The sequence below is a fragment of the Stegostoma tigrinum genome, chromosome 7, assembly GCF_030684315.1.
Source record: "Stegostoma tigrinum isolate sSteTig4 chromosome 7, sSteTig4.hap1, whole genome shotgun sequence".
NCBI lineage: Eukaryota > Metazoa > Chordata > Chondrichthyes > Orectolobiformes > Stegostomatidae > Stegostoma > Stegostoma tigrinum.
In genome coordinates, this window is record NC_081360.1 from 102,404,290 (window position 1) to 102,427,495 (window position 23,206).

General features: G+C 43.6%; 1 protein-coding gene across 7 annotated transcripts in view; it reads left to right on the forward strand.

Annotated features, from left to right (window-relative positions):
- obsl1a (obscurin like cytoskeletal adaptor 1a) overlaps positions 1 to 21,993 on the forward strand; it is a 195,474-nt gene extending 173,481 nt beyond the window's left edge. For all 7 annotated transcript variants that reach the window (XM_059647569.1, XM_059647568.1, XM_059647573.1 and 4 more), the window contains 2 exons: positions 2,922 to 3,191; positions 19,958 to 21,993. In XM_059647569.1, the coding sequence (XP_059503552.1) occupies positions 2,922 to 3,191; positions 19,958 to 19,965 (278 nt within the window). In that variant the 3' untranslated portion in view covers positions 19,966 to 21,993. The remainder of the gene's footprint in view (positions 1 to 2,921; positions 3,192 to 19,957) is intronic.
- The last annotated feature ends 1,213 nt before the right edge of the window (positions 21,994 to 23,206 follow it).

Here is a 23,206-nt window from a genome sequence, read left to right on the forward strand (position 1 = left end):
GAACCAAAGTCCTATAAAACTGTAACATGACCTGCCAACTCTTGTACTCACTACCCTGTCTGACAAATGAAAACATGCCGTATGCCGTCTTGACCATTCTATCCACCTGTGTTGCCACCTTCAGGGTACAATGGACCTGAACACCCAGATTTCTCTGTGCATCAATTTTCTCCAGGGCTTTTCCATTTACTGTATAGTTCACTCTTGAATTGGATCTTCCAAAATGCATCACCTCGCATTTGCCTCGATTGAACTCCATCTGCCATTTTTCCACCCAATTCTCCAGTCTATCTATATTCTGCTGCATTCTCCGACAGTCCCCTTCACTATCTGCTTCTCCACCAATCTTAGTGTCATCTGCAAACTTGCTAATCAGACCATCTATACCTTCCTCCAGATCATATATGTATATCACAAACAACAGTGGTCCCAACATGGATCCCTGTGGAGCACCACTGGTCAGTTCTCCATTTTGAGAAACTCCCTTCCACTACAACTCTCTGTCTCCTGTTGCCCAGCCAGTTCTCTATCCATGTAGCTAGTACACCCTGGACCCCATGCGACTTCACTTTCTCCTTCAGCCTACCATGGGGAACCTTATCAAACATCTTACTGAAGTCCATGTATATGACTTCTACAGCCCCTCCCTCATCTATCAACTTTGTTACTTGCTCAAAGAATTCTATCAAGTTGGTAAGACATGACCTTCCCTGCACAGAACCATGCTGCCTATCACTAAAAAGCCCATTTTCTTCCTAATGTAAATAGATCCTATCCCTCAGTATCTTCTCCAGCAGCTTGCCCACCACTGACATCAGGCTCACTGGTCTATAATTACCTGGACTATCCTTGCTACTCTTCTTAAACAAGGGGACAACATTAGCAATTCTCCAATCCTCCAGCACCTCACCCGTGCTCAAGGATGCTACAAAGATATCTGTTAAGGCCCCAGCTATTTCCTCTCTTGCTTCCCTCAGTAACCTGGGATAGATCTCATCCAGACCTGGGGACTTGTCCACCCTAATACCTTTTAGAATACCCAACATTTGCTCCTTCCTTATGCCGACTTGACCTAGAGTAATCAAACATCTGTCCCTAACCTAAACATCCGTCATGTCCCTCTCCTTGGTGATTACTGATGCAAAGTACTCATTAAGCATCTGATACACCAAGTCATTGGGCTGTAGCGATACCCACAATGCCCTTAGGAAGTAGTTCCAGGATTTTAATGCAGCGACACTGAAGGAACAATGACGTACACTCACTTCTCGTCTGCAAATCCACGTATTCACCATGGGGTCAGCTCAATATCTCATTTTATTGTTTCTCATCAAGTCGTCAAAGTCTGATCATGCAGCCCTTCATAGTACATAAAGGAGAGTTACATGCTAGCAGGGTCTGTGTTTTCTGTTATCTCCAGGATGTTCATGTCCCTGTCCTCCACAAATAACAAGGACTTGGTGTATTTCCAAGACAGAATGATGAATGGCTTGGAGGGAAACTTGTAGGTGGTGTTCCCATTTGTCTGCTGCCCTTGTCCTTTTAGATGGAAGTGGCTAGTGTTGGAGGGAATGAATTTTATGGATGTGGTGTCAATCAAATGGGCTGCTTTGTCCTGGATGATGTCACGCTTCTTGAGTGTTTTTGGGAGTTGCACCCGTCCAGTATTCCATCACACTCCTGACTTCTGTCTTGTAGATGGTGACAAGCTTTGGGGAGTCAGAAGGTTAGTTACTCACTGCAGTATTCTTAGCTTGTGACCCATTCTTGTAGCTATTATGTTTAGAAGACTAGTCCAGTTTGGTTTCTGGTCAACAGTAACCCTGGAAGTCTCTCCCTCCAGAAAACTGTTGAGGCTGGAGGTCAGTTGAAGCTTTTTAACTACGACTAATAGACTTTATCAGGTAAAGAGATTAAGGGTTATGAAACCAAGTCAATAGATTTTAGTTACTTTTTGTTCCTCATCTCTTTGGCATTAACTTATCAATCACACACAGATTGGTGAAAGAACAAAGTGAGTTCTTTATTTGAAGATAAGGCTGTACATGGACAGAGTTAACTGGAAAACTCTGTATGGAATATCTGATCTTCATTCTTTGCTGCCTCCAGACTAACCACAAGCCATTGCTGGACTAACACATCATTTCCTGTGAAAGGTGTGTGATTGACCGACAGCAGTTTGATTTACCCCTTTAAAAGTGCATGCACATCATATCACAACCAGCTACCAATCAGCCATGATCTCATTGAATGGAGAACCAGGTTTGAGGGGTGAAATAGCCCTTGGTTGTTACCATTTTTTTTGCAATATAATGAGAAGCATGTGTACAGAGAGAAATATAAGGGAGGATCAAAAGATGAGCAATAAAAAGAAAAATTAAGGAAAAGGAAGTGAACTCCATTGAAATGAGATTAAGAGCATAAGAACAGCATAAGCAGGAGTAGGCCATTTAGCCTGTCAAGCCTGCGCTGCCATTTGATGTGATCGTGGCTGATTTCAACTCTACTCTGTCGCCACTCCCCATATTCCTTTTAACTCATTACTCTTTAAAAATCTATCTCTGTCCTCCTTATATTTACTCAATGTCCCAGCATCCATTGTAGTCTAGTGTAGTGAATTCCACACATTCATGATTTTTCAGAAGTAATTCCTCCTCAACTCTGATTTAAATCAGCTATCTCTTATCTTAAATCTATGTACTCTGTTTCTAGATTGCTACACCAGTGGAGACATGCTTTCTACCTCTACTTTGTCAATCCCCCTTTGCAATTACATACCCCGTTAGAGCTCATCTGGTTCTTGTCAGCGCCAGAGAATATGGGCCGAAACTGCTCAATTGCTCTTCATCTGTGCAATTGATCTAGTGAACCTTGCCTGAACTACCTCAAATATATTTGCATCTTTGTTCTTTCTGTTCCAGGGCAAGCCATTTTGATAGTGAAGGACCTGATGGATGTGGAGGTGACAGCCCCTGATGCAATCCAGTTGGAATGTGAGCTGTCAGTGCCGATGATCAGAGCCCCTCAGTGGAGCCTAAATGGACAGCTCCTTCAGAACGGGGATGGGGTGCACATGGAAAACAGAGGTACTATCCAGAGGCTGATCCTCAGCAACACCTCCCCTGACATGAGTGGAATGGTGAAATTCACTGCAGGGAAGGCAAACTGCAGTGCTAAGCTCACTGTGAAAGGTAAACCTCAACAGGGAGAACTGAACAACTGACATTTACATTGCACATTTGAAGTGTTACGAACTTGTGGAAAGCGTTAATGGGATTGGACAAACCCACCATGGGCTTACAAAAGGCAAATCATGCTGAACAAATCTACTGGAGCTTTTTTGAGGATGTAACAAGTAGAATAGATCAGAGAGAACCAGTGGATATAGTATATTTAGATTTTCTGCCAGTATATGATAAGAGCCTTCATAAGAAGTTAGTGGGAAAAGTTAAAAGAGATGGGTAACATATCACATTGATCAAGAACTGGATGACAGACAGGAAACAGTGTGGGAGTAAATGGATCTTTTTCTGAGTGACAGGCAATGAATTGTCAATCAGTGTTTGTGCCCCAGTGATTCATTATATGTATAATATGTGTGTGTATGGATATATTTATGTATATAATATATCTGTGTATGTATGCATATATACATGTGTGTGCGTGCTTGTGAGGAAGAAGGTGGATATTTCAGAGGACCCCTTGTTGAAGTTGGCATCATCAGAACGAATGTGATGGAGACGGATGAACTGAGAGAATGGAATAGAGTCCTTACGGGAAGCAGGATGTAAGGATGTTTGGTCAAGATAACTGAGAGTTGGTGGGCTTGTAGTGGATATTGGTGGCCAGCCTATTCCCAGAAATGAGATCAGAGATTTAAGGACCAGGTGATGGTGAGAACAGGTGCAAATTGGATGCAAATTAGATAAACTTTTTCACTTCCAGATGAGACAGTGAACAGCATTGATGATCTGGTAGTTGATGTACCAGAGAAAGAATTGTGGTTGGAGGCCAAAGTAAGACTGGAACAGATATGTAAAGACTCAATTCGATTCACTGAACTGCCATTGAAGCCTGCCAAGATTACACTAGGGACAAACACGGAACAAGTGGTGCCACCGAAGGGCTACATACTGGTAAAAGCACAGCTAAGAGATCAATGTGCCAAACTGCCTCTGTACACCATGAAAGGCAAATACCCTGCATTATTTGGATGCTCCTGGTTTCAGAAAATAAAAGTAAATTGGAGTGTGGTGGACTCAAAAATGAGTTTGTAGAGATTTTGGATGTGTATAAGGATGTCTTCAGGAGGAACCCTGGAGGAAATGAAAGGAGGAGAAACTAAAGTTCGCTTGAAGTTCAGGCTCATTCAAAGAATCTGAAGGCGCATCCCGTACTGTGTGCCATCCAACCTAAAGTGGAGCAGAACTGAAATGGCTAGTGAACCTGAGTGTTGGAAGCATAACTGCCAGGGTATGGGCCATCCTTTCGTTCCTGTCTTAAAAACATATGGTGTGGTGAGAATTTGGAGTGACCTTAAGGTCACAAGCAACCCAGGTCTGTGTGCGGATCAATACCCACTTCCACTCATTGAGGATCTGTTCAGTGAACTAGCTGGGGCAAAGAAGTTCTCAAAAATGGATTTGTTGCAGGCCTATTTACAGAAGGGTGTCACAAAGGAACTGCTTGCGATAGTGATACACGGGGTACTGTTCTGTACAAACAACTGCCTTTTGCCGTTATGTCAGTGTAGACTGTATTCCAGAGGGCCATGGACCAAATTTTGAGTAGATTGACAGGTGTCCAATATTATCTGGATGATACTTTTGTTACTGGATCCTCTGTAGAGGAGCATTTGAAAAACCTAGAAGAAACCCTAAAAGGTTTGCAAGAGGATGGCCTCAAGTGAAAAGAGAAATGCAATTTTTTTAAAGACTCCATAGAGTATCTGGATCATTTACCTGGACTACACAAGGCACCCAGGAAAAAGGAGGCTATCATGAAAGCAGCCAGACCAGAGATTGTCTTGGGACTATTAAATTACAATGTGTCTGATCTGGCAACTGTGCTAAAACCCCTGCATTGGTTGCTGGGGAAAAGAAAGCCACAAGTATGGACCCAGTAATGTGAGGATGCTTACCAGGACTGAAACAAGCCTTAAAAAAAGTTGGGAGTGTTGACTCATTTCAATCCAAAGTTGCCATTGCAGTGGCATCTGTTGCTTCACCTTTTGGGGTCAGTGCTGTAATCTCACACATCTTGCCAAACAAAGAGGAAAGGCCCATTGTGCTTGCAGCAAAATCACTCATGAGGATGGTGGAGAAGTACGCCCAAGTGGAAAAGGAAGGATTGGGCATCATATTTGGTTTTAAAGAAATTCACCTATTTCCTTTCTGTCAGGAAATTCGTGTTGGTGATAGACCACAGGCCGCTAATCTTTTTGGCTATTGTACAGGAGTAATGTCAACGGTGGCAGCACACCTGCAGAGATGGGCACTGGCTCTGCCAGTCTACTCATGAAATCAATACTGACAGAGAAGCACAAAAATGCAAATGCTTTGTCAAGGTTACCATTACCTGTACGTAAGGATATCCCTGATTTGAACCTGAAAATTACATACTTTCCGCAGGAAGACAAGGTACCAGTGTCAGCGAACACTACCCGGAATGATTTGGTCCTGACAGGAAGGACTTCTCATAGACATCACCCAAATTTACATGCTTACCTTCCCAGGTGGTGGGAGTTGTCCATATCAGATGGATATTTAATGTGGGGAATGTTATCCCTCCCTAATTAGGAGGAAAATGTGCTGGAACAAGTGCAGCCAGGGCATGCTGGCATGGTTTGAATGAAGGAGATAGTCAGGAACCACTTTCTGTGACTGAAGATGGAACACCAGATGGAGGAGAATGTAGAATCATGCAAATCCTGTGTAGTAATAAGGAATGCACTGCTGCTGATGTCCCTTCACCCATGGGAATGGCCTCAATCAAAGTGGATTCACATTGATTTCACCGGACCAGGAGAAAGACAAATGTTACTAATAGTTTTGCATGCCCACTCCAAGTGGTCTGAGGTGGCAGTCATGAAGCCACTATGGGTGGACGCAACAACAGACCAACTGGATGGAATATTTAAGATAACAAAGTGTGAAGCTGGATGAACACAGCAGGCCAAGCAGATGAAGGGTCTAGGCCTGAAACGTCAGCTTTTGTGCTCCTGAGATGCTGCTTGGCCTGCTGTGTTCATTCAGCTCCACACTTTGTTATTTGGGATTCTCCAGCATCTGCAGTTCCCATTATCTCTGGATGGAATATTTGCCAGGTTCGAGAACTCTGAACAAGTTGTTAGTGGCAATAGTCTGTATTTTGTGGCGCAGGAGTTCAGAAGTACCTGAAAAATCACACAGTCAGACATGAGATTGGCCTGTGACAAACAGCCAGGCAAAGAAAGTTGGACAAACCTTGAAACATCCCTTAAAGGCCTCACAAGGGGTGGATTCTCTAATCCAATGACTCAACAAGTTCCTCAGCATGTACAGGAACGTGCCACATGTGACAACCCATGCTCAGCTCGCTGGTGTCCTTAATTTTCAACTGCCAACTGAGAACCATGTTTGACTTGTTGCAACTGAAATAGACCAGAGAAGTGGTAAAGCAAAGTCAAGAAGGGCAGGAACCTCTCAGTCAAGGGGTTTCCAAAAAGGAGAAATCATATTAACTTATGACGTTTGGGGATAAGTGGATCCCAGCAGTGGTGGACTGAAACAAGACTGGGTGTTCTTCCTCCCACCCCAAGCCGCACCTCCATCTCCTACCTACTAACCTCATCCCACCTCCTTGACCTGTCCGTCTTCCCTGGACTGACCTATCCCCTCCCTACCTCCCCAACTATACTCTCCTCTCCACCTATCTTCTTTTCTCTCTATCTTCGGTCCGCCTCCCCCTCTCTCCCTATTTATTCCAGAACCCTCACCCCATCCCCCTCTCTGATGAAGGGTCTAGGCCCGAAACGTCTGCTTTTGTGCTCCTGAGATGCTGCTTGGCCTGCTGTGTTCATCCAGCCTCACATTTCGTTATCTTGATGTCATATAAGATGCAGATTAGGGATGATCGAGTCTGGAGGAGACAGTTAGTCCAGGTGGTCACTGCACCTCACCAAGAAGGGAGGCCCCACAGAATACTGAGCCAGTCCAGATGGGACCAGTGATGCCGACCAAGTCATGTGTATCAGAGCCAGGGTTGACTGCATCCGGGTAGGAAACAACAACAGCTTGATAGGTCAAAGAGAGATGTATCTGTGGAACAGAAATTTCCAGAAGCCCAGGAGACTACACTAGAAAAAGTTCCTGAGATGAAGAGACAGTCTCCTAAAAATCCATATACCCCTGACAGGCTGATCATGTCATTCTAGACTGTGGAAGAATTGTTTTCTTTTTCCATTTTTTTCGTAAATATTCCTGAGATATACATATGTTAGCAACAGTGCCTGTATAATAATTATAATTGTTGGATGTATACATATTGTAAAGTGGAGTATTGAAATAAAGGGCGAAGGATGTTATGAATGCAGTTGGGTGCGTGTTGCCCCATTAAAGAGTACAGATCAGGTGACCTGGTGGCAAGAGTGAGGGGAGGCAGTCTAAAATCAGTTATGGAGCTGAGGGACCTACAATAAAGTATTCCCTGTTCAAGTTTATCTCATGTTCTGTTAATGGTTCTGGAGAACCCCAAACATAATAAAGAGTATTATTTTGATGGTGCTATGTTGGGAAGTGTGAATGTACAAAGGGATCTGGATGCCTTCGTACACCAACCAATGAAAGTTGACAGACAGGTGCAGCAAGCAGTTAGGAAGGCAAGTGCTATGTTGGTTTTAATTGCAAGACTTTTTTCTCTTGTTCATTTATGGGAAATGGTCTTTGCTGACTAGTCAGCATAAATTGCCTGTCTCTAGTTGCCCTTGAGAAGTTGGTAATGAGCTGCCTTCTTGAACTACAGCAATCCAAATGCTGTGGGTTGACAGACAATGGAGGAAATTCCAGGGTTTTGACCCAATATTGGTGAAGGAAAGGCAATCTATTTCCAACTCAGGATGGTCAGTGGTTTGGAGGGGAATTTGCAGGTGGTGGTGTTCAGCATAGAAATAGGCTGTTCGGCCCACCCTGTCTGTGCTGAGCAACAAATGCCAAACTGCAGTAATTCCATTTACCTGCACTTGGTCCAAGTGCCCTGGTATTTTAAGTGCTTGTCCACATGCTTCTTCAATGTTGTGAGTGTATCTAATTCAGCATCCTCTCAGGCAGTGCATTCCATGTTTCTACTACTCTCTGGGTGAAAATAGTTTCCTCCAACCCCCTCTGAATCACTTAATCCCTACCTTAACATTATACCGTCTGATCTTAGATGTTTTCACTATTGAGGAAAATATTCTCTCAATCTACCCTGTCTGTGCCTATCAGAATTTTGTATATCTCAATCAGATTCGTCCCCCTTAGCTGCTACTCCAAGAAAGACAAACCCAGTCTATCCAGTCTGACCTCATTACTGAGACATTCAATCCCTGGCACCGTTGTGGTGATTCTTCTTTTCAGCTTCTCCAGTACAATCACATCCTTTCATTAGTGTGGCAACTAGAATTGCATGCAGTATTCCATCATTGACTGAACCAATGTTTTATGAAGTTGTAACAAGACTTGCACCTATATATTGTGCCCTGGCTAATGAAGGTAAGCATCCCTTATGCCTCCATACCCTGTACACCTTCAGGGATCTATGGACTTGATCCTCAATAGGGAGCAACCATTCATTGTGTAAATCCTGCCCTTATCAGATCCCCCAAAAGGCATTTCCCCACACTTATCAGGATTAAATTCCATCTGCCATTGCTCTGCCCAATTTAACTGATATAACTATAAAACTGAGACCATCATTCTCATTATCAACTACAATTTTTGCGTCATCTGCAAATTTACTACTAATACCTTCTTCATTCACATCCAAGTTGTTAATAAAGACAACAAACAGTGAGAATACAAGCTGTGATCCCTGTGGTATACTGCTGGTCACTTAGAGAAAGCTTTTGGTGTACAGATATCTCCCTGAGGACAGTGGGGCACTAACAGATACTAGTAAATGTTCAGGTGTCTCCCTGAGAGAGAGAGAGGGGGGATTCTGGGAGACACCAGTCGGTGTACAGATATTTGCCTTAATGTGGAAGTGCTGGTGTTGGACTGGGGTGGGCAAGGTCAAAAACCACATTACACCAGGTTATAGTCCAACAGGTTTCTTTGAAAGCACAAGCTTTCAGAGTGTAGACCCTTCGTCAGGTGAAGTGAGAAAGAAGCACACTGAACACAGAATTTATTAGTAAAAGATGTAAGGGTCAGACAACTGATGAGGGTGTATTAAACAAACCTAAGTGGCTGTTAAATCTTTAATCAGTTAGAAGGTTTTAGTTGATTAATATGTGTGTGTGTTTGTGTGTGTGTGGAAGGGTGTGTGCATGTGTGTAGGAGAGATTGTGTGTGTGTGTGAGGGAGAAGGAGATTGTCTGGGTGAGGGGGAGAGTGTGTGTTTGTGTGAGGGGGTGGGAGAGAGTGTGTGTGTGTGTGTGTGAGAGAGTGAGGGAGAGAGTGCACGCCCGTGTGTGTAGTTGTATGTGGGGCTTTGAGAGAAAGTGTGTGTGTGTGTGTGTGTGTGTGGTGGGGAGCAGAATGTGTGGGGTGGGTGGAGAGTTTGTGTGTGGGGAGGGAGAGAGAGAGAGTGTGTGTGAGCAACCTCTGTAAGACATTTCTGATCTTCGACATGGACACTACCATCACACGTGGAAACACCACCCGCCATGTGCACTGCAGATTATCATGTGACTCAGCCAACATTGTCTATCTCATGCCAGAGGCAAGGGTGCCTCGAGGCATGGTATATTGGCGAAACCATGCAGATGCTATGACAACGGATGAATAGGCACCGCGCAACAATCGCCAAATAGGCATGTTCCCTCCCAGTGGGGGAACACTTAAGCGGTCAAGGCCCGAAACGTCAGCTTTTGTGCTCCTGAGATGCTGCTGGGCCTGCTGTGTTCATCCAGCCTCACATTTTATTATCTTGGATTCTCCAGCATCTGCAGTTCCCATTATCACTGGACTATAAATTGGTGTTGTGTGGTTTCAGATGTCTGTCTGATATAGGAGCAGAGTTAGGCCATTTGGCCCAGTGATCATGGCCGACTTGGTTCTCAAAACTATTTTCCTGCTTTTTCCCCGTAACCCTTGATCCACTTACTAATCAAAAATCTATCTCCCTCTGCTTCATATACTGTCAATTACTTGATCTCCACAGCCTTCAGCAGCAGTGAGTTCCAAACATTAACCACCATCTGGCTGAAGGACATTTTCCTCATCTCAGTTATAAGGGGTGGTCCTTTCACACTGAGGCTGTGCACTTGGATCCTGGTCTCTCCTACTAGTGGAAAAATCTTCTCTAAGTCCACTCAATCCAGGCCAGTCAATGTTCGTAAGTTTCAATCAGATCCCCCCTCATCCTTCTAAACCCCATTGAGTACAGACCCAGAGTCCTCAACCACTCTTCATATGACAGCTCCTTCAACCCTGGGATTATTCTTGCAAACCCCCTCCAGATTCACACCACAACCCCAGCACCGGCACATCCTTTCTTAGATACGGGCTCATAATATTCCAAATGTGGTCTGACAAGAGCTTCGTACAACCTCAGCAGCACATCCCTGCTGTTATATTCCAGGCCTCATGAAATGAATGTCAAGATTTATTTGCCTTCCTAACTGCCATCTGAATCTGCACGTTAACCTTAAGAGACTCCTGAGTTAGAACTCACAAGTCCCTTTATTGCCTCAGATTTCTGAAGCTCTTCCCCACTTACAAAGTAGTCCATGCTTCTATTCTTCCAACCAAAGTGCAAAACTTCACACAGTGCCATAAGCCTAGAGGGCATAGATTTAAGGTGATAGGGAAAAGATTTAAAAGGAATCTAAAAGGGCAAGTTTTTCATGCACAGGGTGGTGCATGTGTGGAATGAGTTGCCAGAGGAAGTGGTGGAGGCTGGTAAAACTACAACATTTTAAAAGGCATCTGGATGGGTATATGAATAGAGAGTGTTAGAGGGATGTGGGCCATATGCTGGCAAAAAGGACTAGATTTATTTAGGATATCTGGTCAGCATGGATGAGTTTGACCTAAGAGTCTGTTTCCATGCTGTGTATCTCTGATTCTGTGTCTGATTCTGATCTGCCACTTCTTTGCCCACCCTCCTAGCTTGTCCAAGTCCTCTGCAGCTCTGCAACTGTCCCTCCATCTCTCTTTGTATTATTTGCAAACTTAGCAACATTACCCTCAATTCCCTCAACCCCTTTATCATTATTCGTGCCTTCTGCTAATCCTCTATGTTGGTATCTTGGTCCTATCACCATGGGCTGCTATTTACCAGCCACGTGTGCAGCACCTTGTCAGAGGCCTACTGGAAATCCAAATGGATCATGTCCACAGGCTCTCTTGTCTAATTTGTTTGTTACTTCCTCAAAAATTCTAACAGATTTGTCAAGCATGACTTCCCCTTGATGAAGCCATGCTGACTCAGCCCTATTTTACCATTTCCAAGCACTCTGTAGTCTCATTATTATAGACTCTAAAACCATATCAACAACAAGGTCAGGGTAAGCGGTCCTTTGTTTCCTGTCTTCTGCCTTCCTCCCTTCTTAAACAGGAGAGTTAGTCATTTTCTAGTCTGCTGGTACCCTCTTTGACTCCAGTGATTTCTGAAAGATCACCAACAATGCCTGTACAATCTCCTTAGCAATCTCTTTCAGGGGTGTAGTTCATCTGATCCAGGGGATTATCTACTTTCAGAGCTTTCAGCTTCCCCAGCACCTTCTCTTAGTGATGACCACTATACTCACCTCTGCCCCCAACTCTCTTGAATTTCTGGTATGCTGGAGGTGCCTTCCACTGTGAAAACTGATGCAAATGTCTGTTCAATCCCTCTGCCATTTCTTTGTTCCCTATGGCTACTTCTCCAGCCTCATTTTCCAGCAGCCCAATGTCCACATGTACCTTTTAGATGTCTAAAAAGACTCTTACAATCTTTTATATTATGGGCTAGCTTCCTGTCATATTTCATCTTCTGCCTCCTTTTTGCTTTTTTAGTTGTCCTGTACCAATCCTTTGTCTTCCCACTAATCTTCACCACATTGTTTCATTTGAGAGATACCTGTCAGTGTTCAGATGCCTTCTTCAAAAAGGATTGAGAGACAACCATCAGTATAGCAATCCAGGAGTTGAGGGACTGAAATGCACCAGTTAGGGTTAAAAATTGAGTGTTTTTAGCAGCAGCTCAATTGGGTTGAATTAAATTTGTATTGCCCATATTAAAATTCACATCCTGACTGGTTTAGCAGAATCTGCAATACGTGTTCTGCCACCAGGTGGCAGTAGTCAGTTTTAAGAGCTTGGCCAGAAGCCTCAAGTCTGTAAACTGGTCCTGTTTACTCTCAGCATGTAATCTTAAACTGGCTGACAGTGTGTTATAGCAAAGCTTTTCCTCCGCATCAACAAGGCCTCAATACCACTCTCTGTAAACAGGGAGCCCTGAAGGGAACATTTCGGCAGCTCTTTTCTGTTGTAGTCTGTGTAACAGCACAGCCCACCCTCTTGATCTGATTCACTCACTTTATCCTCAAATTTACTGAGTTATTTACATCTGGTCTCTGACGGAATTCTTTCTGCTCCTACGTTATCTCAGCCGATTATCATAACATTTGATTCCTTTCTCCTGGCTATGTTTATCTAACTTGCTTTCAAATGCATCTAAACTTTACGCCTGAGTGACGCCTTACAGTAGCAAATTGTGTTACCTCTCTCACCACTTAATTTCAAGGACGGTTTGCAGAGGTCCACATATATTTCCTCCTCTGATATTTAAAGGAATTGGAAAGGGTAGCTAAACTCCAAAATAAAACACAGAATTGTGGATGCTGGAAATCTGAAATAAAAAACAGAAATTGAATGAATGAATGATTTGGGGACACAGTTAAGAGTGTTCTGTCACCAAAATCCAATGCCATTTTGAGGTACAAAATAATTAAACGAAAGTACTTAAATATAGTTAATCTTCATCAGTCAGGGTCCCAAACACAACTGGAGGACTTCTGCTTGTTCTGGGGCTACTGCAACAAGAGCTCCTAGTCCAGGCACCGACGCTGCTGCAGTCAACGACTTCTTACCAGCTAAAGAGTCCACAGTCTGGGCCTACTGCAGCCAAGTGTCTCCATCAACATTCCAGCAGTTGGGCCTACGAAGCCAGAAATCACTACCTGAGACCTACCCCCAGATAGGGTTCTAAAAAAAACTTTAGGTTGATATTCTCTTGTAAGAGGGACAATATGGGTATAGAAATCAGAAAGAAGATACTCGGGCAAATTTGAAAGTAGATAAATCTCCAAAAGGGCTGCAAAGAAGAACCTGGGAATTATAGACCAGTGTGCCTTAAATTTGTGGTAGGTAAATTACTTAAGAATAGTCTGATGGATAAGATATACATGCATTTGGAAAGACAGGGTTCGATTAATAGTAGTCAGTATGGCGTCGTGCATGGGAGATTATGCCTCACAAATTTGTTAAGAGTTCTTTGAAGTGACAAGCAATGTTGATGAGGGCAGGGTGGTAGACATAGTTTAAATGGATTTCAGTAAGGCCTTTGATAAGGTTCCACATGGTAGACTGCTCTGGAAGGTTAGATCAATGGAATCCAGAGAGAGCTAGCAAATTGGATACACAATTAGTTTGATAGTAGGAAGCAGAGCGTAATATTGGAAGGGTACTTGTCAGACTGGAGGCCTGTGACTAGTGGTGTGCCTCAGCGGTTGGTGCTGGGCCCATTGCGGTTTGTAATCTGTATTAATGATTTGGATGAGAATGTACAAGGCATGATTAGTTGGCAGATGACAATAAAATAGGCAGTATCATGGACAGGAAGGAACATTATTAGAGATTGCAGCAGGATCTTGACCAGCTGGGGAAGTGAATAGAAAAATGGTAAATGGAATTTGATATAGATAAGCGTGGGGTGTTGCATTTTGGAAAGTCAAATCAAAGTAGGATTTTCATGATGAATGCTAGGGCCTTAAGGAGTATAATGGAACAGAGTAACCTTGGAGTTCAGGTACACGGCTTTCTGAAAGTGGAGTCACAGTGGACAGTGAATAAGGCTTTTGACACACTGGCCTTCATCAGCCAGGGCATTGAATAAAGAAGTTGGAAAGTTATGTTGCAGTTGTACAAGACATTGATGAGGCTGCACTTGGAGTATTGTGTTCAGTTTTGGTCATCTTACAACAGGGAGGATGTTATTAAACTAGCAAAAGTGCAGAAGAAATTTACAAGGATGTTGGCAAGACTCAAGGGACTGAGTTATAGGGTGAGCTTGGACAAGCTAGCATTTTTTTCTTTTAGAGCTTAGGAGACTGAGGGGGGATCTTGTAGAAGTGGACATGCATAGGGTGAATGCACTCAATCTTTTTTCCCAGGGTTGGAGAATCAAGGACTGGAGGGCATCAGTTTAAGGTAAGGGGGAAAGAATACGTGGGAACCTGAAGGCCAACTTTTTTACACAGAGGGTGATACGCATATAGAATGTGCTGCCAGTGGAAGTGGTTGAGGCAGGTATATTAACAACATTTAAAAGGCATTTGGACGAATACATGGATAGGAAAGGTTTAGAAGGATATGCGCCAAGTGCAGGGAAATGGCGTTAATGTGAATGGACATTTTGGTCAGCATGGACCAGTTTGAGCTGAAGGCCTGACTCTTGTAGAAATCTATGACTTCAAGACCCAGTGCAACATACCCCAGGTGGTTGTGTGTGGCAAGGGAGTAAATAGCAATTGCATTTGTATAAGTTTTCAATTCCTCTCTGGCCACAGGTGAGGTGTTGGAGGACAGCTAATGTGATACTGTTTTATTCAAGAGAGCAAGGGATAAACCAGGAAACTACAGGCCAGTCAATCTAACCTCAGTGGTGGAGAAACTATTGGAAGCAATTCTGAGGGACAGAACTAATATGCATTGGACAGGCAGGGATTAATCAAGAGTAGTCAGCATGGTTTTGTTATGGGAAGATCGTGTCTGTCCGACTTGGTTGAATTTTTTGGAGAGATAACCAGATGTGTTGATGAGGACAATTCTTTTGATGTAGACGACTCGGATTTTAGCAAGGTTTTTGATTAAACCCTGCTTGGGATATTGATTGCAAAGTTAAGAGCCCTTGGAATCCAAGGAGATTTGCCCAATTGGATCTGCAGTTGACTGAATGGCAGGAAGGAGACAGTGATGGCTGATGAGATAACAAGGTGTACAGCTGGATGAACATAGCAAGTCAAGCAGCATCAGAGCATTGGAAGCTGACATTTCAGGCCTAGACCTTTCTTCAGAAAATGGCTGATGGATGTTTTTCCAACTGAAAGTCTGTGTCCAGTGGTGTCCCACAGAGATCAGTGTTGGGCTTCCCCCTCTCTCCCTATTTATTTCAGAACCTCCTTCCCCTCCCCCATTTCTGATGAAGGGTCTAGGCCTGAAACATCAGCTTTCCTGCTCCTAAGATGCTGCTTGGCCTGCTGTGTTCATCCAGCTCGACGCCTTCTTATCTCGGATTCTCCAACATCTGCAGCTCCTGTTATCTCCGAGTGTTTGGACCCTTGCTGTTTGTCAGTTACGTGAATCATTGTGACTTACGTGTGGGGGGCGATGATCAGTCAGTTTACAGATGGTACAAAAATTGGTGGATGGTAAGTAGTGAAGAGGATAGGCCTTAGACTACAGGAGGGTATAGACAAGCTGATCAAATGGGCTGATTAGTAGCAAATGGAATTCAATGCAGATAAATGTCAGGTGATGCACTTGGCCCGAACAAACGTGGCAAGGGAATACATGATGAATGGTAGGACCCAACTGAAGATCAAACTAACCTTGGAGTGCATGATACTCGTCTCTTAATTTTATCTGCCTGTCATATGAGATACTTGCCTTTATTAATCAATAGTGTTTAAGAGTGGGGAGGTTATGCTGAAACCGTTTAAAACAATGGCTAGGCCATAGCTGGAGTATTGTGTGTGGTTCTAGATCCCACATTAGAGGAGGGGTGTGATTGCATTGGAGAGGATGCAGAGGAGATTTACAAGGATGTTGCCTAGGTTGGAACCTGTCAATTATATGGGGAGATTGTACAGACTAGGGTTGTTTGTTTAGAGTAGAAAAAATTAAGAGGGAAAATCATTGAGATGCATAAAATTATGCTGGACGTAAATAGGGAAGAGAGGAAGGAACTTTTTCTCTTGTTGGAGGGATCGGTGACTGGGCAGTACAGATTTAAGGGAAGGGCCAGCAGATTAGAGGGGATGAGAGGAAAAATATTTTCATCCAGAGGGTGGTGGGATTCTGTACTTTCCTAACTGTGAGAGTGGTAGAGGCAGAAACCTTACAACATTGAAGTATTTAAATATACACTTGCAATGCAAGGCAATAAGTGCTAGAAAATAAGGTCAGAATAGTTAGGTTGGTGTTTACGACTAGTGTGGACATCATGGGCTGAAGGGGTGTTCTATTTTCAGAGAAATACGGCAAATCTGTGCGGTACATCTCTATGGACTCAAAGGAACAAAATGTTAAAATTAAAGCCTGTTAAGGAGTGAAAATGGGAACTGCAGATGCTGGAGAATTCAAGATAACAAAATGTGGAGCTGGATGAACACAGCGGGCCAAGCAGCATCTCAGGAGCACAAAAGCTGACGTTGTCGGGCCTAGACCCTTCATCAGAGAGCTCTGATGAAGGGCCTAGGCTCGAAACATCAGCTTTTGTGCTCCTGAGATGCTGCTTGGCCTGCTGTGTTCATCCAGCTCCACACTTTGTTCAGGAGTGATCTTTGTTAGCATTTTATATTTACATATGGGATGTGAGTAATCAATGCCAGTATCCATTGCCCATCCTAGTTACCCTTGAGAAGGTGATGGTGAGCTCCTTTTTTTAAACACTGCAGTCCATGTGCTGTAGGTAGGCTCACAATACGTTTGAGGGAACTGTAGAATTTTGACCCAACAGCACTGATATTTCTAGATAGTGAATGGCTTGGAAGGGAAATTTCAGGAGGTGATGTACCCAGGTACTCCATCACACTCCTGACATGTGCCTTATAGATGGTGGACAGGCTTTGGGGAGGCAGGAGATGAGATACTCACTGCAGAATTTCCAGCTTCAGGCATGCATTTGTAGCCACATTATTTATTTGGCTAGTCCAGTTCAGTTTCTGGTCAGTTGTAATCTGCAGAATGTGATAATGGAGGAATTCAGCAATGGTAATGCGAAGGATAGATGATTAGATTCTTTCTATCTTGATGAAATGAGCATTATCTGGTGCAAAGAGCCGATTATTAGGCAAAATCTATTGCTCCAGTTTCTGAAATCAGGAATGGTGCTAAGTGCTGTGCAATTATATGTGAAGATGCCCACTTTCTCACTATATTGGACCACAAAATGTAGGAGCAGATCTAAGCCATTCAGCCCATTATGTTTGCTCCACCATTCAATGAGATCATGGCTGATCTGATAATCCTCAACTCCACCTTTCTGCCTTTTTGCTATACCTCATGATTCCCTTACTATTTAATTTGTCTCAGCCTTGAATATACTTAATGACCCAGCCTCGGCAGCCCTCTGTGGCAAAGAACTTCACATGTTTACTACCCTCCAAGAGAAGAAATTCCTCCTTATCTCTTACATTTGCAACTGTTTACATGTGTGACCTTTGATCCTAGACTCTCCCATAAGAGAAAACAACTTCTCCACATCTTTCCTGTCAAGCCCCTTAAGCACCTTACACAATAAATTAAACAAAGAACTGCAGATGTTGGAAATCTGAAAAAGAAATTGCTGGAGAAACTAAGATAACAAAGTGTGGGGCTAGATGAACACAGCAGGCCCAGCAGCAAAACTGAGCTGGTCTGGCAGCATCAGTGGACAAAATGCAGAGTTAATATTTCGAGTCCTGTGACTCTTCTTCAGTGAATCTTGAATGATTCATTAATGTCTCCTCTCATCTTCTAAATTCCAATGAGCACAGGCCCAGTCTAATCAACCTCTCCTCATAATGGTAAGACAATACCTCCATATCTGGTACTAATGAACTTTCCCTGGCTTGTCTCCAATGCCAGTATATCTTTCTTTCAATAAAAGGGGCCCCAAACTGTTCACAGTATTCCAGCTGTAATCTAACTAGTACCTTATGTAGTTTTGCTAAAACTCCTTCCTATTTGTGTACTCCCTTTGAAATAAAAGCCTACATTATTTTTTGCCTTTCCTATTACCCTCTGCACTTGAATGCTAGCTTTTATTGACTCATTCATGAGGACTCTCAAATCTCTCAGAAAGAGGTAATACATAAAGCAGCTGAAGATGGTTGGGCCTTGGACATGACCCTGAGGAATTTAGGGTGCTGTGTCATGTCCCTACCTGTGAGCTTATTACTGGCATACATGAGTAAACCTTAATATAGTAACATCCCATAAACACACCCTCAATGGCAAATTCAGTAAAATAGGTTATCTCACATGCAGTTCTAGCAGCAGGAAGAGAGCCCCAGCTTTCAGCTGTAAGAGAGAAGAATAAGAGCTTCTCCATCCAGCTTCAAGATCCCAGCATCTGCAGATAGCTAAAAATCCTGGTTCAGTGGGTGCTTGACCCCATTGATTCAGACTGCTTCTATTGTACCAACTTCAAAAAAATACCCAGGGTCTCTCAAGCTGTTTATTTTATTGGATTAATTAAATAACACCAACATCAATAAACCCCCTCTCAACATTAACCAAAAACTCAACTGGGCCTGGCACATAAATACTGTGGCTACAAGAGCAGGTCAGAGGCTGGAATTCTGTGGTGAGTAACTCACTTCCTGATTTCCCAAATCCTGTCCACTGTCAGCAAGGTATAGGAGGAATACCTTGCCTGAGTGGTGAAGTTCCAACAGTACTCAAGAAGCTTGACACAGTCTAGGAAAAAGGTAGTGCAGTGGCTCAGTGGTTAGCATTGCTGCCTCATGGCACCAGGGACCAGGTTCAACTCCAACTTTGGGTGACTGTAGAGTTTACACTTTCTCCCTGTGTCTGCGTGGGTTTCCTCTGGATGCTCTGGTCTCTTCCCACACTCCAAAGATGTACAAGTTAGGCGGATTGGCCATCCTAAATTGCCCATTGTGGCCTGAAAAGTGCAGGCTAGACGGATTAGCCATGGTAAGTGTGGTGTTACAGCGATAGGGTGGGGTTATGAGTGGGATGGTCTTCAGAGGGTTAGTTTGGATCCAAGGAGCTGAATAGCCTCTTTCCGCACTGTAGGAATTCTATTCTATGAACATAGCTCACTTGATTGGCACCTTGTGTACGAATACTCACTCCCTGCATCACTGATGCTTGGTAGCAGCAGCGTGTACTATCTACAAGATGCACTGCAGAAATTCACCAAGGCTTAAGACTGGGTCAAAATCCAATGCTCATTCAACACCACCTTCCAAACCCTCAACCACTTCTATCTAGAAGGACAAGGGCATCAGATACATGGGAGCACCACCAATTACACGTTGCCTTCCTAGCATCTCACCATCCTTATTCGGAAGTACACTGCAGTTCCTACAGTGGCATGAAGTCACATTCCTGGAACCTTCAACAGTATCAAAGCTGTACCAACATGAGATAGACTGTAGCAGTTCAAGAAGTATATCCCTATCACCTTCACAAGGGCAGCTAAGGACAGCCATTAAATATTGGCCCAGCCAGCAATGGCCACTTCCCACGAGAAAATGGTAAGAATCAGATCTTTGGTGCAAGTGGAAATATACTCTGAATCTTCTTCATCTTGTTGACATCTTTCTTTCTTCTGTTTTCAGGTGAATAGAAGGAATGGGTTGGATCAGATTCACTGTCCACCTGGGAATCGAACACACATAGACAAACACACACACTTGCGTGCTCCAGGGAAGCACTGTCGCTGGACCCTGAAGTCAGTCATGTCTTATAGCCTGCTTTTAGGGACTGCTCAATTCACTTTCAGCTTGAAAAGAGGCAACATCGCCTGGAGAATTCTCCAAGTCTCCCCCCACTGCTCACTGACTCAGGATAAACCGAGCTAGTGCATTGAGGATGGTGCCAATTTCCCTGGATTGTCCTGGAATCTTCAGGAATGAATCTTGCAGATGTGGCTGCTCACCAAACCCAGGAGTAACATTGTAATGGCATTGTTTCAAAAACGAACAGTGCTATTTAATTGGCACGAAACTCTTGAGTTATAAAAATAACGGGTGGGCAAAAGGCACAATTGATTAAGTTGAAAATCAAATTAGTTGATTTCATCTGGGTGATGCTGATGGGGAAGGGGGGTACAGGGGCCACAGTTGCCCCCAGGTTTTCCTGGGTTAAGAGGGGGAATAGAAATCTTTCCTTGTCAGCGTGTCCTTAGAGAGGGAGAATGCAGCACCCACAGTTTTCTTCAAGTCCTCTATGACCAGCAGACACAGTGAGGACTAGGATGCATATCCCCTACCCCACCCACCAAAAACAACATTGTGGTAATAAAATTTGTAATTTTCCTTTGACTTTTGTTACAGTGACAATCTTATTTTTAAAACAGTAAACACATTCAGGGTCCCTGCACGGAATCACTGTCCAACCAAAAGCTTGGCTGTGATGCCCCTTAAGTTCAAATCGTGCTGTAATATACACATACGCTGACATACACATGGAGCTTAGTCCATCTGGGCAGCCAACAAAACCCAGAGTAATCCAGTGTATTCGGACCTCTGTCATTGCCAACCTCTGCAAATGCTGCACATTCAAGATCCTGATCCAAATTAGCTTACCTGCTCCACTGTATAGCTCTCCAATCTCCACTGAACAAATTATTTTTCCATTTTGTGTGGGTTCCAGAAGTGTGCCCCCCACCTATAGTTAAGTATCTTCCACAGCCATGACAAAGCATCAGTAATCACCAGCCTCCAAGTGCACCTGCTGCCAAAATTTCATATCTGTGCTTTTGGTCCCTAAAGCCTGCAAACCTTCACTTTCTGCAATCGCTAGTTTATCTAAAACTTTGCTACCTGTGTCCTAACTTGAAACAAGTCCTGTTCATCTGACACTCCAACTTTGTAAATATTCAAGCGGTACTCCCCCAGATCAAAGTTGCTGGAATTTAATTTTTTTTCCGTGAAGGTGTTCACTCAAAGTGGCATCACCTGTTGAATTTAATAAAATGTGAGGCTGGATGAACACAGCAGGCCAAGCAGCATCTCAGGAGCACAAAAGCTGACGTTTCAGGCCTAGACCCTTTTTGTGCTCCTGAGATGCTGCTGGGCCTGCTGTGTTCATCCAGCCTCACATTTTATTATCTTGGATTCTCCAGCATCTGCAGTTCCCATTATCTCTCACCTGTTGAATTTAATGCTTTTCCCTTAACATTGACCCCAGTGTTGTCAGTTAGTTTGCCTTCCTGACCTTTCTCTGCGCCTTATCTTCTTTTCACGACAGTCCAGAACCTGTACCCTCAGTCAAAGAGCACATCAACACTTAATTCCCTTGCCTCCTTCAAGACTAACCCCAACTTCAAAAACCCAGACCAGTGACCAAATTGATGGTTGCTCTCCCCTAATTTCTGGTTCATCCCTGCCCCCATTTGTATGAACCACTTTGATCGCCATCTGTGCACAGGTTCCGACAAGATTCCTTAGCAGTTGCCTTACTATATTCTGATAAAGGAATATCAGTTAGTGTGAAGATTTCACACTCCAATGCAGTCCTAGCGATGCACTGGTTAGCAGACAGTGTGAATTGTTGGTGTTTATTGTGGCTATTGTCCAGGGATCTTCACAGTGCTCGATTCCATACAGCTACACATTTGTTTTGTGATGCCATTACCTATATATAAAAAAAAGTTACACCAGATGGCCATTTTTGTGTCTTTTATTTCTGCCTGCAAACATGTAGTGTGGTCATTATAAACTTTGTTCTTTCACATGGTGGGAAAACATAAGAAATAAGAGAAGGCCTGGACCCATGGAGCCTGCTCTTCCATTGCGTGGTCATGGCTGGTCTTCAGTTTCAACTCCATTCCCTCCGCCCAGCCCTTATCCTGCAAATCCCTGAGATGTCAAAATCTGCTGTTCTAGATTAGATTAGATTAGATTCCCTACAGTGTGGAAACAGGCCCTTCAGCCCAACAAGTCCTCACCGCCCCTTGAAGCATCCCACTCAGACCCATCCCCCTATAACCCACACACCCCTGAACACGATGGACAATTTAGCATGGCCAATCCACCTAGCCTGCACATCTTTGGACTGTGGGAGGAAACCGGAACATCCGGGAGAAACCCACACAGACACAGGGAGAATGTGCAAACTCCACACAGACAGTCGCCCAAGGCTGGAATTGAACCCGGATCCCTGGCGCTGTGAGGCTGGAGTGCTAACCACTGAGCCACCGTGCTACCCTTGTTCAAGTCTTTGGAATTCTCTACCCCGATGCTGTGAATACTCTGTTGTTGAAAATATCGAAGGTTTACAACCATCTGAAGAAATTTCTCCCCCTTTCATCCTCAATGATTGACTGCATTCATTAATAGCATGTGCAGTAGCAGTGAAACCTCAGAAGTAGAGTGGTAGAACCTTAGCAAACCCTTAAAAATGAAAAATTCAGAGAAAGAAAACTTTAAAAATCAGCTTTATATTGCATACACATTTACTTAGAGGTGAGTATGTGTAGTCAAAACTTATCAGAGGGTTGGTGTCAGTACTTTCTAAATGATTTGCCCCTTCACTTCAGACTGCATCTCTATGTTTTAGACATCCCAGCCAAGGAGAAATAACTTCTTTAGCTCCCCTGTGAAGCCCCTGAAGAATCTTGTACACTTCAGTTTGCAAGTGGTGTTCAGTTTATGATCAAAAACAAAGTTGCTGGAAAAGCTCAGCAGTCTGGCAGCATCTGTGGAGTAGAAAACAGAATTAACATTTCAGGTTTGGTGACCCTTCACTGGACGCGAAATATTAACTGTTTTCTCCTCCACAGCTGCTGCCAGATCTGCTGAGCTTTTCCAGCAACTTTGTTTTTGTTCCTAATTTACAGCATCCGCCGTTCTTTTGGTTTATTC